Source organism: Erinaceus europaeus, chromosome 5 (genome assembly GCF_950295315.1).
Source record: "Erinaceus europaeus chromosome 5, mEriEur2.1, whole genome shotgun sequence".
Classification (NCBI taxonomy): Eukaryota; Metazoa; Chordata; class Mammalia; order Eulipotyphla; family Erinaceidae; genus Erinaceus; species Erinaceus europaeus.
The window spans coordinates 25,825,831-25,846,922 of NC_080166.1; the positions used below are offsets into that span (position 1 = coordinate 25,825,831).

Consider the following 21,092-nt stretch of genomic DNA (forward strand, 5'->3'; position numbering starts at 1 on the left):
CTTGAGTGCTGGTGAAACACTGACCCATCCAAAAAACTGAGCCAGATCCTGGACACAGCTGTTTGGCTCAGAACCTGAGTAATATATAACATGTTGTAAAACCTTTTCTCTAAGCAATCCTTGACCTTCCTTTATGTTTACTACTACTATTGAATGATTATCCAAGTCTTAACATATTATACTACTCTTGACTATATTAACACAAAGGTCCCTAGACTAGCTTAACCTCTGCAGACTAGTCAGTGCTTAGTCCCTGAATCTGATCTGGATGGAAATCAGTACATAATTTTTTCTCAGAGAATCTTAAAAAAAAAAAAAAGTTTGGGCAGAAATCTTATTTCCCTTGTTAGTTTTGCCAGGTCCTAGAGGGTACAGGTTTTGGTAGTTTTAACCTTTTCATAGACCTTTTTTTTTCTATGAAGTTTATTTGTTTTTTATGGATGTTATAGAAAGAAGAAAGAGTAATTAAATCAGTAAGATTAAATATATATAAGCAGGGCTATTAACTGGTCAGATTTAAGACAAGAAAGTATAAAATGTTCTTCTATGTTAACAAAATAAAACAACAAAATTCAAAGACTAAAGCATGCTGAAATGTTGGAAGAGTAGGAAAATTGATGTTGTTCTCATACATGAACTTTTTCATTTATAAGTGCTTAAGTACACTCATTTATTATCTATTTTTTAAGTACACTCATCACAATTGCTAAGGCTATTAATCTTTCCATATTTAGGTATTTTTACATAATGTCTGGCTGGCCACAACAGAACTCACTCCTTGCTAAGAAAAAGCCAAGGGGAAGAAATCTGTGTGTACCCCTTACATGTTGAGTTTATCAATGAAGCTGTTTTAAATATGTGACCTTATTTCTTAACCAGAAGATGGTAAGTATTACATATACATTTGAACATAGACAACAGAGTCTAGAGAAATGAAATTGCCTGATTTAAAAAAATTTTTTTTTCTTTTTTTTCATTTTATGGTTGTAATTATTGTTTTTATTGATGTCATTGTTGTTGGATAGGACAGAGAGAAATGGAGAGAGGAGGGGAAGACAGAGAAGGGGAGAGAAAGATAGACACCTGAAGACCTGCTTCACTGCCTATGAAGAGACTCCCCTGCAGGTGGGGAGCCGGGGGCTCGAACCAGGATCCTTATCCTGGTCCTTGTGCTTTGTGCCACCTGCGCTGCGTTACCATCCCGACTCCTGAAACTGCCCGAATCTATAGATTACTGATTTTTGAAATGTCCAGACCTCCTTAGAGAAGCCTCCTCTGCTTATTCCTTTCTTAAATAGAGTCTCTGTCATTTTCATAGCATTTATCCCATGAGAATATCTATTATATATTCATGTGGTGATCACTTTGTTGTCTACATTTTCACATGTTTTTATTTATTTATTATTGAATAGAGACGGGAGAGAAATTGAGAGGGGAGAGGGAGATAAAGAGGGAGAGAGACAGAGAGACACCTTAGCCCTGCTTCACCACTTGCAAAGCTTTCCTTCTGCAGGTGGGGACCAGGGTTTTGGACCTGAATCCTTGTGTACTGTAATGTGTGCACTTAACCAGGTGTGCCACTACTTGGCCCCCTGTTGTCTATATTTTAACTATAAATTAATTGCTGGTAAAAATAAGGGATATAGGAGAGTCTAGAAAATTATGTACAGACTTGTCCTTAATCCTTAACCTAGGATTTTTCCCAATTATTATATATTTTAATTTAATTTTTAAAAATATGTTTAGTGGACAAGAATTATTTTTCAATTTTTTCTGCCTTTTTTTATGTCCTCTGTTTTTGGACAAGCATCTCTCTTTTACTAATTTCTTTTTCTTTTTCTTTTTTGAGGTAATGTTGGTTTAGAGTACTATATCTGTTACAGAAGTTTAATTTCACACCTGTTCAAATCCCTCAACTTCTACCAAGATGTTTCCTACTATTTCTATGGGGAAGACTGTCCATAATTTCATTACCATCAAATACATCTCAGTAATTGTTATGCTGTAATCAATTTTATTTGACTATGAAGCAATTATCACTGCATCCTTTCTATCCCTTGTTAATTTGTTATTTGGGGCACTATCAAGTCATAAATATGTGAAATAATATAAGACACAGAAAATTAATTCTCTTTTTTTTTTGCCTCTAGGGTTATCACTGGGGCTCAGTGCCAGCACTACAATTCATTGTTTCTGGAGGCTATTTCTCTCAATTTGTTGCCCTTGTTGTTCTTGTTATTGTTGCTGGATAGGACAGAGAGAAATCGAAAGAGGAGGGGAGATAGAGAGGGGGATAGAAAGACACCTGCAGACCTGCTTCACCGCCTGCGAAGCAACCTCCCTATAGGTGGGGAGCTGGGGGGTCGAACCCAGATCATTGTACGGGTCCTTAACCCACTGTGATACTGCCCAGCCCCCAGAAAATTAATTCTTAAAACCACCTATTATGTCACCACTAAGTACAATCCCTACTATTACTTTGGAATATGTCTTTTACCATTTTCATTTTCCTGCACAGGATATACCCCTTTATATATCAGTTGACCATTCATTTCTTTGTTTTTTAATGTGACCATAGTATTATTTGTTTAGTTACTTGTATTATTATTTGTTTATTATTATTTGTATTATTTGCTTACTTATGTGGCGGTAGAGAACTAGAACATCACTTTGGCATATAGAATGTCGGGGATTAAACTTGAGACCTCATGCTTTCAAATACAAATTTTTATCTAGTTTGTCACCTAGTAGGTTGCAACTTCTCATGTCATTAATTGTTCTTTTTCTTATTCATAAAGCTGACAGGGTTTTTATTTTTCAAGTGAAAGATTTATTTATTTATTGCCACCAGGGTTATTGCTGGGGCTCAGCACTACTTCACTGCTCCTATAAATTCATCATTATTATTTATTAAAATTCTTTATTCTGTAATAATTAATTTTGAGGGGATTCATTCTTTTTTTATTGTGAGAAAAAAAAACAGAAGACTATAATGGGAAAGAGGCAGAGAGAAGGAGAGACACAGGAAGTACTGCTGTACCACTTCCCTCCTGAATGTAGAGACAGGCTAAAACCCAGGTCTGTATCCACCTCACACCTGTGAGAATGGCCTCTAGCGATAAGACAAGAGAAGACAAGTGTTGAACAGGATGTGGGGAGAGAGGAACTCTACTCCACCACAGACAGAAGTGCAAATTGGTGCAGGCACTATGGAGAATCCTAAAACAGTTAACAGATGGAAATACCTTATGATCCAACAATTCATTCCTAGGCGTTTGCACAAAAGATATAATAACACTGATTTGAACGGATATATACACCTCCATGTTCATAGAGGCTTTATTCACAATAGCAAAAACTTGGCAACAACCAAAATACTCTTTGACAGATGACTGGATAAAAAAAGTTATGGGACACATAGTCAATGGAGTACTACTCAGCAAAAAAAAAAAAAAAAAAAAAAAAAGATGGTGTCATGTCCTTTGGGACAGAATGGATATAATTAGAGAATATTATACTTAGTGAAGCAAGTAAGGAGGTAAAGAACAACTATAGAATGGTTTCACTCATATGCTGGATATAGAGACTTGAACATATGAATGTGAAAAAAGTCAACGTATATCTGAGACTGGGAGAACTATAGTGGTTATCTATGGGGATGGGGACACAACCTTTGGTGATGGTAAGAAAAAAAAAGTCAGAAAATACCCACCCAACCTCATCCCCCCCAAAAAAAAATGGTCCTCATGCAAGAGAATGACCCACCATCCAGTCCCTCAAGTAGTTTGAGTAAAGGATTTAGACTGAGTGGCAGATTTTTCAAAAAAAACTTTCATCACAGAAATTGTACTCATTTTCTCACCTCCCACTGTTGGCTGTATTCTGTATATCTATAAACCCACTACACACATTACTGCATAGTTCCATCATCATCTTTATCACTTAATATTGCATTATTATTTCTCCTACTAGAAAATAAAACTCTTGTAATCAGGAATCATGACTCATGTGTGGCAGAGCTGTAAATTTGCAATAAGCAGAAGGTCGTTAAGTAGCATAGCCTCTAACACAGACCAGGGTGCTCCTCTAGCACCTGTATCTCTTGAGATAAATAAAGTAAAACTTAAAAAAAAAGAGAAAACTTATCTCTATGAGTCTAGTTTTAAGTACAGTGCCTATCACAGGAGGGTGAGCCTAGGCTTGATTTCTTCACTTATTGTTTTTCTTTTTTTTTCCACTTGAGGTTTCATTGCTGAGAATGATTTTTTTCAGAGAGAGAAGCGAGGCCCGCTGGTGGTGCATCTGGTAGAGAGAACTTGCTACAATATACAAGAGCCTGGGTTCAAGCCCCCACTACCCACCTGCATGGGGAAAGATTCTTAAGCAGTGAAGCAGTGCTGCAGGTGTCTCTCTTTTGCCTCCAGGGTTATCGATGGGGCTCAATGCTGGCACCATGAATCCACTGCTCCTGGAGGCTATTTGTTTCCCCTTTTGTTGCCCTTATTGTTTATCATTGTTGTTGTTATTGTTTTATTGTTGGATAGGACAGAGAGAAGTCGAGAGAGGAGGGGAAGACGGAGAGGGGGAGAGAAAGACACCTACAGTCCTGCTTCACCACTTGTGAAGCGAAGCCCTGTAGGTGGGGAACCCGGGGCTTGAACTGGGATCTTTAAACCGGTCCTTGTGCCATGTGTGCTTAACCTGCTGCGCTACTGCCCAACCCCCCACTAATTGTTTTTAATTAAATCAAATCACTTGAAATAACCTGGGATTCTAAAGCAATTTCAGTGGGATATTATTTTGAAAGTGAAGAAGCACAATTTATTATCTAGAGCAAAAGAACAGAAAATAGTTTGGGAGCTAAGTTTTCCCTTCCACTGTAGTCTCCTAATCCACTGCCTCTCTTTCATATTTTTCACACATTTATATGCATTTAAAACCAAAATGCCATGTGGATAATAACTTAAACAGAACACACTTGCAGACGCTTGTCTGTGCTCATACCAGGTGACATTTATTTTTCAGTGTTCCTCTGTACTGAGAACTCTCTAACCTAATCTGATCTGTTCTAATCTAATCTCTTTAACCACCCGAATTTGGTAGAATTCAGCCACATTGGTCACCAGCTCACTTTGGATTCAGTTTCTAGCCTCAGAGTTTTTCACATGTCATTTCCCTTGCTTGGGAGATTTTCTCACCTCTGTGTCTGACTGGTGTGATTCTATCCTGTCATATTCTGATGAAAGACCATCTCTTGAGACCTTCCCTCATATCAAAGGTATGTGTATCTAAAAACACAAGTTCCTTTTTTCTTTTTTTTTTTTAAATCCAGGACTGAGAAAGCACCTTATATGTGTATATTTTATTTTATTTTTATATTGTCTACTGTCTCTGCTTTAAAGAATGGACATGAGGGTTGGGAGGAGGGCTGGGCGGTAGAGCACCCAGTTGAGTTTAAGGATCTGGGGCTTGAGCCTCTGCTCCCCACCTGCAGGAGGGAAGTTGTAGAAGCTGTGAAGCAGGTCTGCAGGTGTCTATTTTTATCTCTCCTTTTTTCTCTCCTCCCTTCTCAATCTCTCTGTTTCCAATTAAATAAAATTGAAAGCAAAAGAAAAAAAAAAGACCAGTTGGTGTGGTCAATTGTTAGTGCGGGCACCTAGCCTAAATCATAACCCTGGTGGCGATAAAATAAAACAAATAAAATAAAAGGAATAGCCATGAGGACATTAGTGATGCTTATGGCAAAGTCTATATATCTACTTTCTTTTTTTGCCTCTAGGGTTATTGCTGGAGCTTGGTGCTTGCACTGCAAATCCACTGCTCCTGGAGCCCATTTTTCCCCCATTTCTGTTGCCCTTGTTGTTGTTACTGTTGTTATTGATGTCGTTGTTGTTGCATAAGACAGAGAGAAATGGAGAGAGGAGGGGAAGACAGAGAAAGGGAGAGAAAGACAGACACCTGCAGACCTGCTTTACCACCCGTGAAGCGACCCCATTGCAGGCAGGGAGCCAGGAGCTCGAAAGATCCTTACTCTGGTCTTTGCGCTTGGCGCCATATGTGCTTAACCCACTGTGCTACCGCCTGACTCGCTATATATCTACTTTATATAGTAACTGAACAAATATTTAAATTACATACATTTTTTTTCACATTATAGTTTCAACAAACTATATTTGGCGTATTGTTTTTACATTTCTCTTTGGAGTAATTATATATATATATATTCTGTTTTCATTACATTGGATGGAAGAGAGAAATTGAGAAAAAAGGGTGAGATGGAGAGAGGGAGGAAGAGTGGGAGGCACCTGCGGCAGTTTCACTGTTTGTGAAGCTTCCACCTTGCAGATGGGGACCTGGGGCTTAAACATAGGTCCTTGTGCTCTGAATGAGTGTGCTCTTTTGGGTGCACCACTGCCTGCCCCCTCATTTCTATCTTGAAATTCTGTTACTTAAAATGTATATGTATATAGAACATAAACTAATAATGGGGAGACTAGTGCTCATAATAAGTCGCTTTTTGTTGTTGTTGTTTGTTTTTGCCATCAGGGTTACCTCTGAGGCTCAGTACCAGCTCCTGTAAGCCTTTTTTTTTTTTTTTAATCGTATAGGACAGAGAGAAGTTGAGAGATGAGAGGGAGATAGAAGGACATCTGCAGATCTGTTTCACTACTTGCGAGGCGACCTCTGTGCAGGTAGGGAGCCAGAGGCTTGAACACGGATCCTAGCCTGGGTCCTAGAGCTTTGCACTATGTGTGCTTAACCCAGTGCTTAACCAGCCTGTCCCTGGTTAGGGGCTTTCTATATGCTACATATATAAAAGGTTATTCACAAACTGTGGAACTCTTTCCAAACTACTTAATAAAATGACATTAGATATTAAATTTTGGTTTTATATTGTTAGATGTCTCAGTAACATTCTAATTGCCATGAATGAGTGTTCTCAATAGTACACTATGGTTGTAAATATTCATAGCAGAGAAATAATTGAGAAAATTAAAAAAATCACAAATCAGGATTTCATCTATAATTAAAAATTGTGAGATGAGATATAGGATACCCTAGAATTTCTCTCAGTGTATCATGAATATATATAACTGAAATTTGACAGAGGTCACAATCTACCTCTATCATTTTGTGCAGTTAAGCTGAAAGTCTCTAAACTTTCATCTTCACTTTTATAATGAAAATCATAATATTGAGCCAGATTAGTTGATATGATCAGAGAAAACAGACCTGTAGAGAACTTTATCAGTGTCCAATAAAATTGATACATATGGGAGTCGGGCTGTAGTACAGCGGGTTAAGCACACGTGGCGGCAAAGTGCAAGGACCAGCATAAGGATGCCGGTTCCGACCCCCTGGCTCCCCACCTGTTAAGGAGTCTCTTCACAGGCAGTGAAGCAGGTCTGCAGGTGTCTATCTTTCTCTTCACCACTTCTCTACATTTCTCTATCCTATCCAACAACGACGACAACAATAAAACAATAAGGGTAACAAAAGGGAATAAATAAATATTTAAAATTGATGTATATATATAATTTTGTTTTTACTTTGATAACACTTTTCCTATATGTTTTGAATAGAATGATCACTAACCCCCCCCCACTTGCTTTTCATTATAAAGCTTTGGTCCTACAGAAAGCTATTAAAGGCTGCTTACTCTGGGGGAAGCGAGGTGGATTGTCATTGACATCTGTCAGCGTGATATTCACGGTGGTGGTCCCAGATAAGCCTCCCATCTGGCCACCCATATCTTTGGCCTGGATTACCACCTGATATTGCTCCCTGTTTTCTCTGTTCATGTTTGGTAAAGCAGTTCTGATGATGCCTTAAAGAAAGCAGACAAAGAGAAAAATTAAAAGGATCCTTGTTAGTATCTCAATTATTCATTGACAACAATTCTAATATCTCAAACTGTATGTTGTAAAAGATAACAATACATCTATTAATTATGACATAACAGCATTTCACTGTAAATACTTTGCAGCTTATCTGTTTTTCTTTTTCATGAAGAATTTATGCTATAAAATGAAATATATATTTATGTAAAAACATAGAAGTGGGTGTATTTTCACTAGTTCACTTATTCTTCTGAGTTCTGAAACCACTGGGGTGGCTTCATTGCTCTTTTGTCAGTGTTAATGCTAAGGTAGTGTTCTTACTTTTGCATAGTTTTTCCACTTATAAGGATCTAACAGACTACTGAATTAATAAACAGCAATTCATGATTCCTGACCTGTTTCTGGCTCCACAGAGAAATATGGCTGTCCTTGAAGTATGCTGTAAATGATTCTGGCACTGTTCCCATAGGAAGGATCATCGGCATCTGTAGCTGTGACTTGCACCACAGAAGTACCTGAAGTATCCAAATTCAGCTTAGTTCTGCACAGTACCAGAAGGAGGAGCAAAAGCACTAGTTTTCATGGAAGACTTGAATGAATTTTGGCTTTAATAATGACCTCTTAAAGAAAAATTTACACATGGTCTTGGTAATAACCATATACAGAAAAATTGTTATAGGTAAAAGCTTGATTTAATTACCACATTCATTTCTATACATGCCATATATATATCTCCATAGGACATCAGGTTATACTAAATGCAGTCATTTTATCCATGTTCAGGTTTGATATTTAAATTCATTTTCACATAATAGATTTGTTTCATATAAAGGGCATATCTAATCACAAAGGAGTCAGTGTGCTCTTCTTTTCCCTTCTCCACTAATTAACTATAAAAATAATTAACATCTGCTCTAGAATACAATTTTATGAATAGATTAAATTCTAATTTTAGAAACAATCCAAGATGATCCCAAGTTCCATGAACTATTAAAAGCTGTTTAATAAAGTTCAAGATATTTAAAAGGGCTTTATACTAAGGCGATTGCCAGAAGTCCTTGGGATTTAGTGAAGTAAATATTAAAAAATAATCCTAGAACAATGCTTTTGAGACATGCAGTTAAATGTTTGGCATTAGAACTGATTTAAGAAGAAAATGTATCAGAATCGTTTCATCATTTCATTCAATATCTCTGTACATTTGAGAAATAAGATGATTCTGCTAAATGTAAATAAATTTGAAAAAAGTTATCATTCTTTCTTAGTGTTTTAAATTTCTGTCACATTCTAGTTAATAAAAATAATCCCTATCTTTTATTGTAAATAGAAGTTTTTAATCTGCAGAGGAAGAGAAATTCAGTTATTTTAGCATTATATTTCTAGCTTTTTTCTTAACTTTTTTCAGAAACTAAGTTTGAAAGTCTCTGAGTATGTGATTAGTTGGATTTTCACTGATTTATCTGAGTGAGATTTATGTCAATGGGATAATATATATGATGGTGATATGAAAGAACATTACACAAAATTTAATAAGACTTCGATTATCTAGTTATTTATAACATTTATGTTATTTACATAACCCCCAAAATGATTTAGGCTACTTATGAGTAGACTAAATATTCAAAGACATTTTAAGTATGGTATTCTAAATGTACTTAGATTTGAAATCAATATTTATTCAATTCTACACGACAAAAAACTTACATTTTAAAATAATTTTGTAATGAAATTCTATGGCATTTCCTTAAATTTAGAAGAAAGTACCTATGTATTTATGTGATAAAAATAAAAATTCATAGTAACACTGCATTCATCTTCGTTTGGCTCTTTTCCTAAATGACAAAATTAAACTGCTCAACAGAGAATCAAAGGTGATTCCAATTAATTGATCTAAATGGTAAAAAAAAATAATAATCTTGAAAATTGCTTTTTGTACTTTTTGAATACCACCACAAGTGTCAAAAATGAATTTACCTACGACAGACATTTCAGGAACACTAGCCGTATAAATTTCTTCTGGGAATGTTGGTTCATTGTCATTGATATCATGGATTTTGATCACAAACTCAGACTCTGGTTCTACTGGTCTCAAAGTTCTTCTGTTAATAGCTTGTGCACGTAGAGTATAAAAGGCCTTTTCTTCCCTATCAATTCTCCTCGTGGCATGAATGTCACCTGTTTTTTCATCAATAATGAAAAGTGTACCAGCTCCATCTCCAGATAAAATGTATTTCAGCGATCCATCTCCTTTATCTTGGTCTGAGTGAAGCTAGGGGATACAAAAAAAAAAAGTGTATATCCATGAAAATGTCTAAAGTTACATAGTACCGAAAATATTCAAAGAGGGCTTCACCAGTCCCATCACTGAATAATGGGGTCAGTTATTTCTGTTCTGAAAGTGAGAGTTGAATAAGTATGATCCAACTCATCCACAGAATTGAAACAATACAACTAGCCTTGTATATATCAGTGTGATTTTATTCTCCTGAAACAAAATTATAAAAATAAATCAAACACAGCTTTCTTCTTTGCTTTTCTTGTTAAATAGCCATCTACATAAGTAACTATTTTTGAAGACAAAAGTCTTCAGTTCATATATGCTGGTGATGTAAATATTGCTTTTTCTTATCTCTTTCTGTGAATGTACAATTCTCTTAAGGTAATATGCAGAACATGTATCTTATAAGCTTACTGGTTATTGTAGTTACAATATTATTGAAGAACTACATAACATGCAAAATTGTATGAGACACAGCTCATATTAGACACATGATGTGCCATTCTTTGGTTCATAAATGAGTTCAACTGACCCCCAGGTAATTATGGGTCTCTCATTCAGAGTACATATCAATCAATATAACACATGCTTATATATAAATACCCCCAAATGCTCTATTTAATTACTTATCTGATAATATATATCTTTTTAAAAAACCTCAGCAAACTCTGCAAAGAAACTGGACAATTTAGGGCAAGTCTATTTCTGATTCCCTTATAGGTGCCCCGCAAGGAGATTCAAGTATCACGTCATGTGTCAAAGGTTTCTCATGTATTCATATGAATGGCTCAGGCCAACACGTAACTCCATTTTAGTGCAAATGTAACCAGTGCACCACAAGTAAATTCTCTCTATACTGCTTTTACCAGGTAGTCAATCCTCACATTTAGAAGTACATTTGACATTAGTTAAACTGGTATTCAGGCTACTGACATGAAGGAGAAAACTTCTGGAGCCTGTAGAAGTAAGCATACAAGCCTGTAGAGGATGTTTGGTAGAGCAAACCAAGACCTTGTGCCTAGACTATAAATGGATATGTCAATTCCAGATGTTAATATCCCATGACTCTCAAGAAAGTCCAAACTCTAAAGGAATTGCCTTAACTCTCAGGGGAGCAAAAAATTGTTTTTACAAAACACAAAGATTAGAATTATACATATTTCTTTCATTATGTCATCCAACCAACAAACATTTGTAACTTTAGGATGACGGTTTTATTATTCATTCAATTACACATTCTCATTAAATACTGTTTTTAGTTGATAAAGCATAAGATCAATATATGGATTATATAAATTACTATAATGTTTATAATGATCTAAACATCATCACAAATGTTTCCCTTTTAGCACTCATATAACATGTAATCATAAATCAGAACAGGCAAAATAGTCTGTAGCCTAGAGTATTAAAATTTCTGTACAATATTTTTCAGTTATGCAAAATCTATAAAACATATTTATCTAAATATGTTTGCTTTTTTGCTCTTTACCTTAGCAAAAATAAATCTTTTCTTTTTTTAATCACTTTTATTGACGGAGTTAATGCTTACAGTGCAATCACAGACATATGGGTATAATTTCATTATGGAGCAGGACCCCCAAAATTCTCCTCCACCCATCCATTTTATTCTTCCCCAAAGTCCTTTACTTTGATGCAATACACTATGCCTAGTGCAAATTTCACTTTGTGTTCTTCCTCCCTGTCCTTATTTATTGAGTCCAGCATATAAGTGAGATCATTTGGTATCTGTCCTTTTTTTTCTGGCTTATCTTGCTTAACATGATGTCATCAAGTTCTATCCAAGATGGTGCAAAGGAGATGACTTCATCCTTTTTTTTTTTTCTTCTTTGAAGTTACATTTTCTTTCTTACTTTATAGGAGTACAGGTTATAATTTCACACCACACCCACCACCATATTTCTGTGTCCTCTCCCTCACCCTTCCCCTTCCCAAAGGTGACTACTATAGCTTTCACAAATTTTAGAAGCTGTTTTTTCCTTTTTTTGCAAGTTGATGTATATCAGTGAATCAGACTAGTATCATACACATCATACTTCATCATTTTCAACATCTGATGGTATTCTATCATATATATATATATATATATATATATATATATATATATATATATATATATATATCACAGTTTGTTAGACCCTCACCTATTATTTGACATTTGAGTTTCATTCCAATTTTGTCTATTGCAAATGTTGTTGTTATAAATATAGGTATACAAAGATCTCTTATGATAGGTGTTTTTCTTTCTTTGGGTAAATCCCTAGGAAATTGCTGGATGATAGGGTAGGTCCATTTCTAATGTTCTTAGAAATGTCTTGGCTTGATTCTTGTTCACAAGGGTTAAACTAATTTATTCTCTTACCAGTAATGCAGTGATTTCCATTTTTATCCACATCCTCTTCAACATTTGTTGTTACTGGCCTTTTTATGATATTAACACTAGTGTAAATTGGCATCTTATTATTGTCTTTATGTGCATTTCCTGATGATCAGTGACTTTGAACTCTTCCTCAAGTGACTGTTAACCCTCTTGGTCTCTTCTTTGGTGTTTCTATTCATGTCTGTGGGACTTCAGGTTCAGACAAGAACTTGAAGTAAAAAGAAAAACTCACAAACATAATGCTGTGTGGAGCTTGCCTCAGAGACTGCATCCAGGAAATTTGCCCGCAAATCCAAAATGCAGAACACAACCAAAGTTTAGGCTTATAAACTTTATAACTGTCCAATTATATAATTGTATGCTTAAAGACATTTTCTGTATATATTTATTTCTAGGGTATTTTCTATCTTGTTCCAAACACATGCCTTCACCCCATTTTCTAATGAGCATTCGTTCTGCTTGTTTTTTTTTTTTTTTTTTTTTTGGTGCTAACTCTATTAAACTCTTTATGTATTTTGGTTATTAGCCCTTTATCTGAAGTAAGTTGTATAAAGATCTTCTCCCACATTGTAGGGCATATTTATGTTAGGATGGTAGTTTCCTGTGTTGTGCAGAAGCTTCTTAGTTTAATGTAGTGCCATTGATTAGTTTTGTTTTCTTTGCTGTTGGATTTGAATCTTTGAAGATATTTCTGAAGCATGGGTCATGAAGTGTTCTGCCAATGTTTTCTTCTATGGATTTGAGAGTTCCTGGTCTGATGGCCATGTCTTTGATCCACTTGGAGGTGGCTTTTGTATATAGTGATATGTGGTAGTCTAATTTCATTTGTTTGCATGTTTCAATCCAACCTTTCCAACAGCACTTACTGGAGGGACTCTCCATTTAATGATTTATGCCTCCTTGTCAAAAATGAGTTGTCCATATGTACAGGAGCTTATTTCTGGGCTTTCAATTCTATTTCACTTCTTTTATATATATATATACATTTTACTAATTTATTTTCCCTTTTGTTGTCCTGTTTTTTATTGTTATTGTAGTTACGGTTGTTGTTGATGATGTTGTCATTGTTGGTTAGGACAGAGAGAAATAGAGAGAGGAGGGGAAAGCAGAGAGGGGGAGAGAAAGATACCTGCAGACTTGCTTCACCGCCTGTGAAGTGCCTGCCCTGAAGGTGGGGAGCCAGGGGCTTGAACCAGGATTCTTATGCGGGTCCTTGCGCTTTGTGACACGTGTGCTTAACCTGCTGCACTACAGCCTGACTCCCTCTATTCCACTTCTTTGTGTATCTATTTTGGTTCCAGTATCAGGTAATTTTAATTACAGAAGTTCTTCAATGTAGTTGTGAGGTTAAGAAGTGTGATGTCTCCAGTCATTTCTTTCTTTCTTTCTTTCTTTCTTTCTTTCTTTCTTTCTTTCTTTCTTTCTTTCTTCCTTCCTTCCTTCCTTTCTTTCTTTCTTTCTTTCTTTTTTCAAGATTGCTTTGGCAATCCTAGGACCTTTTTGCTTCCAGATAAATTTTTGTGACTTTTTCCTTTTAAAAAATTGTGATGGTATCTTGATGGGAATGGCATTAAATCTACACAAGGCTCTTCGTAGGATGGTCATTTAGACAACATTAATACTTCTTATCCACAAGCCTAGATTATCTTTCCATTTCTTTGTATTTCTTTGTACTTCTGAAGAATGACTCATAGTTTTCAGTGTACAAGTCTTTCACTTACTTTTCTTTGTTAACTTTATTCCTAAATATTTTATTGCTTTTGCTACTAAAGTAAGAGATTGATTTCTGGATTCTCCTTCTAGTCTAGTGCTTACATAGATAGATGCCAATGATTTTTGTATATTGATTTAATAGCCTGGCATTTTACTATATTGTTCAGTAATTTCCAGGAGTTTTCTGGGTTGGATTCTTTAGGGTTTTACATATGTACAAATTCATTATCTGCAAGTAGTGACAATTTAACTGCTTCTTTTCTAGTATTATTCCCTTTGATTCTTTTTTTTTCCTTGCTTAAATGCTATAGTTAGAACTTCAAATATAATGTTGAATAATAGTGAAAATTGGCAACCTGGTCTTGTACCTGGCCAATGTTTTCAGTTTCTTACCATTGAGCATACTTGCTATTAAAAAGGCAAATTAGTTTGAAGAATTTCCCACACATGCCCATTCTTTTTAATATTTTGGCCATGAAATAATTTTCATCTACTTAAACCTACTAATAGTAAACTGATAGTTTCTACATAACGTAGATTTTTTTTTTTGTCTCTAGGAGCTTATGTTACATGATCTGGAATACATTTTATATGAAAAGAAATCATATTTAAATGAAATATTTTAGTTAATTTTTTTCAGCTAGGAACAGAAAGGGAGAAAGAGACAGATCACAGCACCAAAGCTTCCTACAGTATGGTGGGGGTTGGACTCATACCAGGGTCATGTACTTGGCAAAGCAGTGCACTATCCATGTAAGCTATTTTGGCCTTAAATAAGTACTTATTTAATACTTATATTTCTAATACATATATAAAGACCATATATAGATATGTAATATATTGAATATATTTCTAGTACTCATATTTCTAATATATTGTATTATTGACTATTTCTAGCTCTGAAAATGTAGTTTGTACTTTTGTTGGTTAATAATTTCTAATAATGATTATCTAGTCATCAAATTTGGATCTACACAATTTTTTCTGAATTCTGGAAATTAACTCAATATTATAGATATCATGGGTAAAGAAAAAATAGATGAATATGTACGTTGGAAGAAAGAAATAGAGTCCTCAACAAATAGCTTGTTACTCCATTTTTCAGATAACTATAAATGGCAAAATAAGATTTAGAGACTCAAGAAATATCTGCTTTTAATGAAAAAATCTCTCAAAAATAACTTCATTGTTGTTCCAGATAGTAACATTTCAAAACTTCATAACACTGGTGCTTTTTAGTAACTGGAAATGAAGCATTTATTTAAAAAAATAATAAACAAAAACTTGTCAACTGTATGAAGGTACAACATAGTTTCAATTTTCCAAATGGTAGATTTAAGAATTCCATAATCCTTGATCTTGGAATTAAAATAATCCATACTGTTGCATTAGTGATAATATCAGTTATTTGAACAGACACCTTTTTCTAATAAGTGGCTATGAAATGTATTTTCTATTCATCCAACCTTTTTTAATAGAGTAATTTTTGCTTACTTGCATAAGAAACTTTTTTTTTTTCTGCTTCCAGCGCTTTCGCCTGGGCTCGGTGCCTGCACTACGAATCCACTGCTCGTGGATGCCTCTTCTCCCATTTTGTTGCCCTAGTAGTTGTTATTGTTGTCATATTTTTTATTGTTGTTGGATAGGATAGAGAGAAATCAAGAGAGGAGTGGAAGACAGAGAGGGGGAGAGAAAGACACCTACAGACCTACTTCACTACTTGTGAAGCGACCCCCTGCAGGTGGGGAACTGGGGGCTCAAACCAGGAACCTTATTCCAGTCCCTATGCTTTGCTCCATATGTGCTTAACTCGCTGCGCTACCGCTCAGCCCCTAGAGACAACTATTTTTAAAAGTAAATCAGTGATTCCGCTCTAGTGTTTTGGAAAGTTCAAGCATTATGTGTCATGGAAATTCACAAGATAGCTTCTAAAGTCCCCATAGGAATGAGTTTACATAGAACATGTAAACTATCCAGTAACATTACAAGTAGGGTTATAAGTCTGATTTTTTTTTTGTTTTATAAAATTTATATCTCATAAGTAACACTGGATGAATATTTTCTAAAAATCTGGGATGTATAAGAATAGAAGACAAGTTAAAAATCATGAAGGCCAAGTCTGCTTTTCTAATCAATTAAACATGCAAACATTTGGTAGTTAGGTGAGATTTTACTGTTTCAAAAAGTTAGTTTAGAATATACATCACAGTAGGATTTCTACTACTACATATATAACCGATAATGAAAATTAAATCATATAATTGGACCCTACACTATGGCAGTTTCTTATGGATTAGAAAATTGAACGTGGTTATAGGGATTCAAATAAATGAGAGTTGAAAGTGAATCTTGAGTTTTAGAGTCAGAAGGTAAAAGGATTTCTACCTTTTCCAAGGAGAATATAATTAAAAGAAAAAAACATAAATAAAAGATTTTCACATTTAGGTCTTAAAAATCTAAACTTGCATTGGGTATGGCATATTGCAACATAGCAAAGGAGTGTGGAGAAGAAAAGGCAGTGACTTTTGGAAAGGGAATTAGAGTCCTGGTGCATGATTGCAGACATGGGCCTAACTTGAGGGTGGGAATGTTTCTCAGACTTCTGTCATGGGGAGATGAAAAACTGTACCTATGTGTCAACAACTGTACTTTATACCATTCCACAATAATATGTTTTTTGTTGTTATTGTTTTATTATTATTATTATTATTTATAAAAAGGAAACACTGACAAAACCATAGGATAACATGGGTACAACTTCACACAATTCCCACCAAGAGAACTCCATATTCCTTCCTGTCCCCTGATAGCTTTCCTATTCTTTAACCCTCTGGGAGTATGGTCCCAGGGTCATTATGGGGTGCAGAAGGAGGAAGGTCTGGCTTCTGTAATTGCTTCCCTCACAATAATATGTTTTTTAAAAATCTAGACATATATTTTTTTCTTGAACCATTAGTATTTACATAAGATTCTTTTGTTACAGAGGAAAATAATTGTAAATGAACTAAATTAAAAGACTAAGCAGTCTCATTTGGGAATTTGAAATTAGCGTATGTATTGAAAGATCACACAAAAACACACACACAAAAAGAACCAGAAAAAAAGAGTTGGACAAGTGAAAGAACTACAACACATGTTTGCTATATAAAAATATAGGCATTTCTAAACAGATTCTTTGAGACTTGAGGAAATTTTTCCAGGCTTAGAAGAAACAGCAGTTGACAAAAGGTAACAAATGCATGTCAATGTTCATGATTATTAAAGTTATAGGAAAAAGATCAATGGATTTTTTTTCCCCCACCAGAGCACTGTTCAGCTCTGGCTGTGGTACAGGAGATTGAACCTGGGACCTTGGATCCTAAGGCATCAGAATCTTTATGCATAGCCATTATGCTATCTTCCTGCCTTAGATTGCTCTTTAATTATAATTTCCTGGCAAAATAGCTTGTCAGGCTTGTCTTTATTGTTTCTTGGTTTTTATATCTTATTATTTTTGGAGGGGATTTTTTTTTAAAATAGAGATTTAAGAGTATGTTTCATTTATTATTATTATTATTATTATTTGCCTCCAGGGTTATTGCTGGGGCTCAGTGCCTGCACCATGAATCCACTGCTCCTGGAGGCCATTTTTGTCCCCTTTTGTTGCCCTTGTTGTGGCCATTATGGTCATTGTTGATGTCGTTCGTTGTTGGATAGGACAAAGAGAAATGGAGAGAGGAGGGGAAGACAGAGAGGAGGAGAGAAATACTCCTACAGACCCACTTCACCGCCTGTGAAATGACCCCCCCTGCAGGTGGGGAGCCAGGGCTCCAACTGAGATCCCTAAGACAGTCCTCAACAGGATCTCAAGCTTTGTTCCACATGAGCCTAAAGCACTGTGCTACAGGCAGACCCCCCTGGGGGGGGTTAAGAGTTTATAGTATAGTTGTTGATATATAGGTATACTTCCTTATTTCCCTATGATAGGTGTCTTCAAAGCATTCTCTTTTTGATTATCTTTATTTATTTATTGGATAGAGACAGCCAGAAATCAGGAGGTGGGGACTGGGGGCTGCAGGTGGGGACCAAGGGCTCGAACCCGTGTCCTTGCACATTGTAACACGTGTGCTCAGGCAGTTGCCCCACCGCCCCACCCCTCTTCAAAACATTTCTGCCTCAATTTAGGTCTTTTTCCATCATCACACACCAAGATGCCAACCTCTCCCCAGTGACCTCTGCCCCAGCCAACCTTTTCATACCCTTCCTCCCCGACTCCATTTTCTTCCCTTATTCCACAGAGTCCTTTGTTTTGGTCCTACACACCAAACCTGGTTCAAATTTTAATTTCTTTTTATCCTTTTTTGTCCTTGATTTATTAAGTTCATGAGTGAGTTCATCAGGTATTTAAACTTCTCACTTGCCAAGTATCTTCCTTACCGTGATTCTTATTTCTTCATTTCCACACATTTTCCCTGATATTTTCTCTAGCCCTCATTTCTCTTGCTAGGTGATAGGACTTTACTTATTTATCTACTTACGTATAGATAGAGACAGAAGAGAGAGTATAATGGACCATGCCACTAAAGTTTGCAGTGGTGTTTGGACTTGAACCCTGTTCTGCATACAGCAAAGTAGCAAAGTTTAGTCTCCACAACTGAAGCTTTCTCATTTTTTCCCTTTATATTAGATATTATTTATCAATGTGCATATTGATTAAAATGTAATTAAACAAAACAGCTGTTTGTGTTGTTACTGAGAAGTGAGCTAATGGATCATGTGTCAAATAACTTCCGGCATCCCCTACTGAAATAACTTTCATATTGATTTGACCTTGTGCTATTTTATTATGGGAGACATTAAGTTTTCTTTAAACATAGAAAAAAGAAAAAAGCCAGATTATTGTGGCTTTGGCTCCTCAGTAACACCTGTTCTCCGGTGTGAAACATTTGTGCCACAAATCTTAAAGAAGAATTTTATGTTAATACTGACCTTTTCTTTCCTTGAGGAAAGCCTATTAAAAATTCACAACCTGCTGTGTTCCTTGTAAATTCACAAGCTGATAAAGGACATGGCAAGATACATGACAATTAATGAAAATGGAAAACTGAGAGTGTTGCACAATTAAAAGTCATTTTCCCCCTTATTTAACTTTTTATTTTATATTTTGAAGTGGTCTGTAACACCTCATTTGTTTATGCTGAAAAATTTAATAAATTGAACTAGGCATTCTACTGAATTAATAAATAAAAATATATTTCAATCACAGGTTACTTACTTAAAACCCAGTCATTTAATAGGTTGTAGACCTGAAAATTTTATAACACTCACCTAAGATGTTTCTCTAAAATGAGGCTTGCAAGTTAAAAGGGTTCTTGTGGCTTACTTAGTTCAAAGCTATCTTTTTTGTTCTTTCAAAGAAGAAGAAAAAAACTGATTTTTTTCAATTCCATTTTTTTAATCACGTGGGAATCAATTAAGATTGCAGCTTGGAATAGGTGCTTGTTGGTGGAACATTTACCTATTAATATCAGTTCATTTCATGACTAGCTCTTCACCTTACATGAAACAAATACAAAAAGCATTAATATTTCTGCCTTGGGCTTGAGATGTAGTTCAGTATTAGAGCACATGCTTTGCATAAATGGGCTTTAGGTTTAAACCCTAGCACCAAAAATAAAGAAATCTATGAATTATAGGGAATTTAAGCAATTTGTCATCAAAGGGACAACTGACAAGGAGTTTTACATTTATCTATCTATCTATCCATCTATCTATTTATTTAGCCTCCTATTTATTTAACACATTATTGTACCTTCTTTTAAAGTCCATACTATTGATAAGCTTTGTTTCTGCTCCTCATTTCTCCTTTTGAAATAGTTTCAGGTATTAAATTGAATGAAAATTCCCTGTATTTAGATTCATAGAAAATGGCCTATGTTTTACGATATTATTGATGTTCAAGTAACAAACAGTGTTACATCACTCTCTGAGTTTCACACACTCCATGATCTGGTAATTGTAAAATGTTTTCTCTCCCTTTATCTCCGATTACAACAAAATGAGTAACTTATTTATTTCTGACCAGATTGTGTTTATTGGCTTTCACATACTTTCAGCTGCTCTCTGATGCTAGGAAATATTCACTAGCTTTTTTTTTTTTTATTGGATTCAAATTCACAATTATTTGATTCAATGCTTTATTTTCCACTTGATATTATGTTACTCACTGGAGCAATTAGATTAGAATGCTAATGAAGATGCTACCAGAATAGCTTAACATTTTTGCCACATTCTGGATTTTAAAAGAGGGGAAACAAATACAGAAAGCACTAACTAAAATAACAGGAGGCATTATAAAACTATCACTCTAGATTAGAATAATATAGTATATCCAACAATTTATGCTATTTCAATTTAAATAAAGCATGTTATAACATTTTTCCTTTATTACTTTAAATATTTTCTTATATTTATTTTTATTTATTGGATAGAGACAGCCAGAAATTGATAGGAAGGGAAAGGTAGAGAGAGGGAGAAAGACAGAGACACCTGCAGCCCAACTTCACCACTTGTGAAGCTTCCTCCCTGTGGATGGGGACCACGGACTTGAACCCGGCTTGTTGTGCACTATAGTGCATGCATTTCACCAGGTGAGCAACCACCTGGCCCCATAAACACACATTTTAAACAAAAAATGTTATAGTTCTTGTGCCTCATTCATTGACAGGTGCCCTTCAAATAACTAGTGAAATCATTACAAATATAATTCTATAAATACAATTCTAGTTATGTCTACTATTTTTACCCAATTTGATGGATGGTATCAAACACCAACAATGGACAGTCTCCCAAAAAAGTACTAGTCTTCTGAATGAGAAAT

At 35.3% G+C, this 21,092-nt stretch overlaps 1 protein-coding gene across 2 annotated transcripts in view; it reads right to left on the reverse strand.

Moving 5' to 3' along the window:
- The window catches only part of CDH10 (cadherin 10), a 194,966-nt gene that overhangs the window by 43,711 nt on the left and 130,163 nt on the right, over positions 1 to 21,092 (reverse strand). For both annotated transcript variants that reach the window (XM_007534531.3, XM_060191186.1), the window contains exons 3-5: positions 9,816 to 10,110; positions 8,237 to 8,356; positions 7,661 to 7,828 (exon numbers count right to left, since the gene is read on the reverse strand). In XM_007534531.3, the coding sequence (XP_007534593.1) occupies positions 7,661 to 7,828; positions 8,237 to 8,356; positions 9,816 to 10,110 (583 nt within the window). The remainder of the gene's footprint in view (positions 1 to 7,660; positions 7,829 to 8,236; positions 8,357 to 9,815; positions 10,111 to 21,092) is intronic.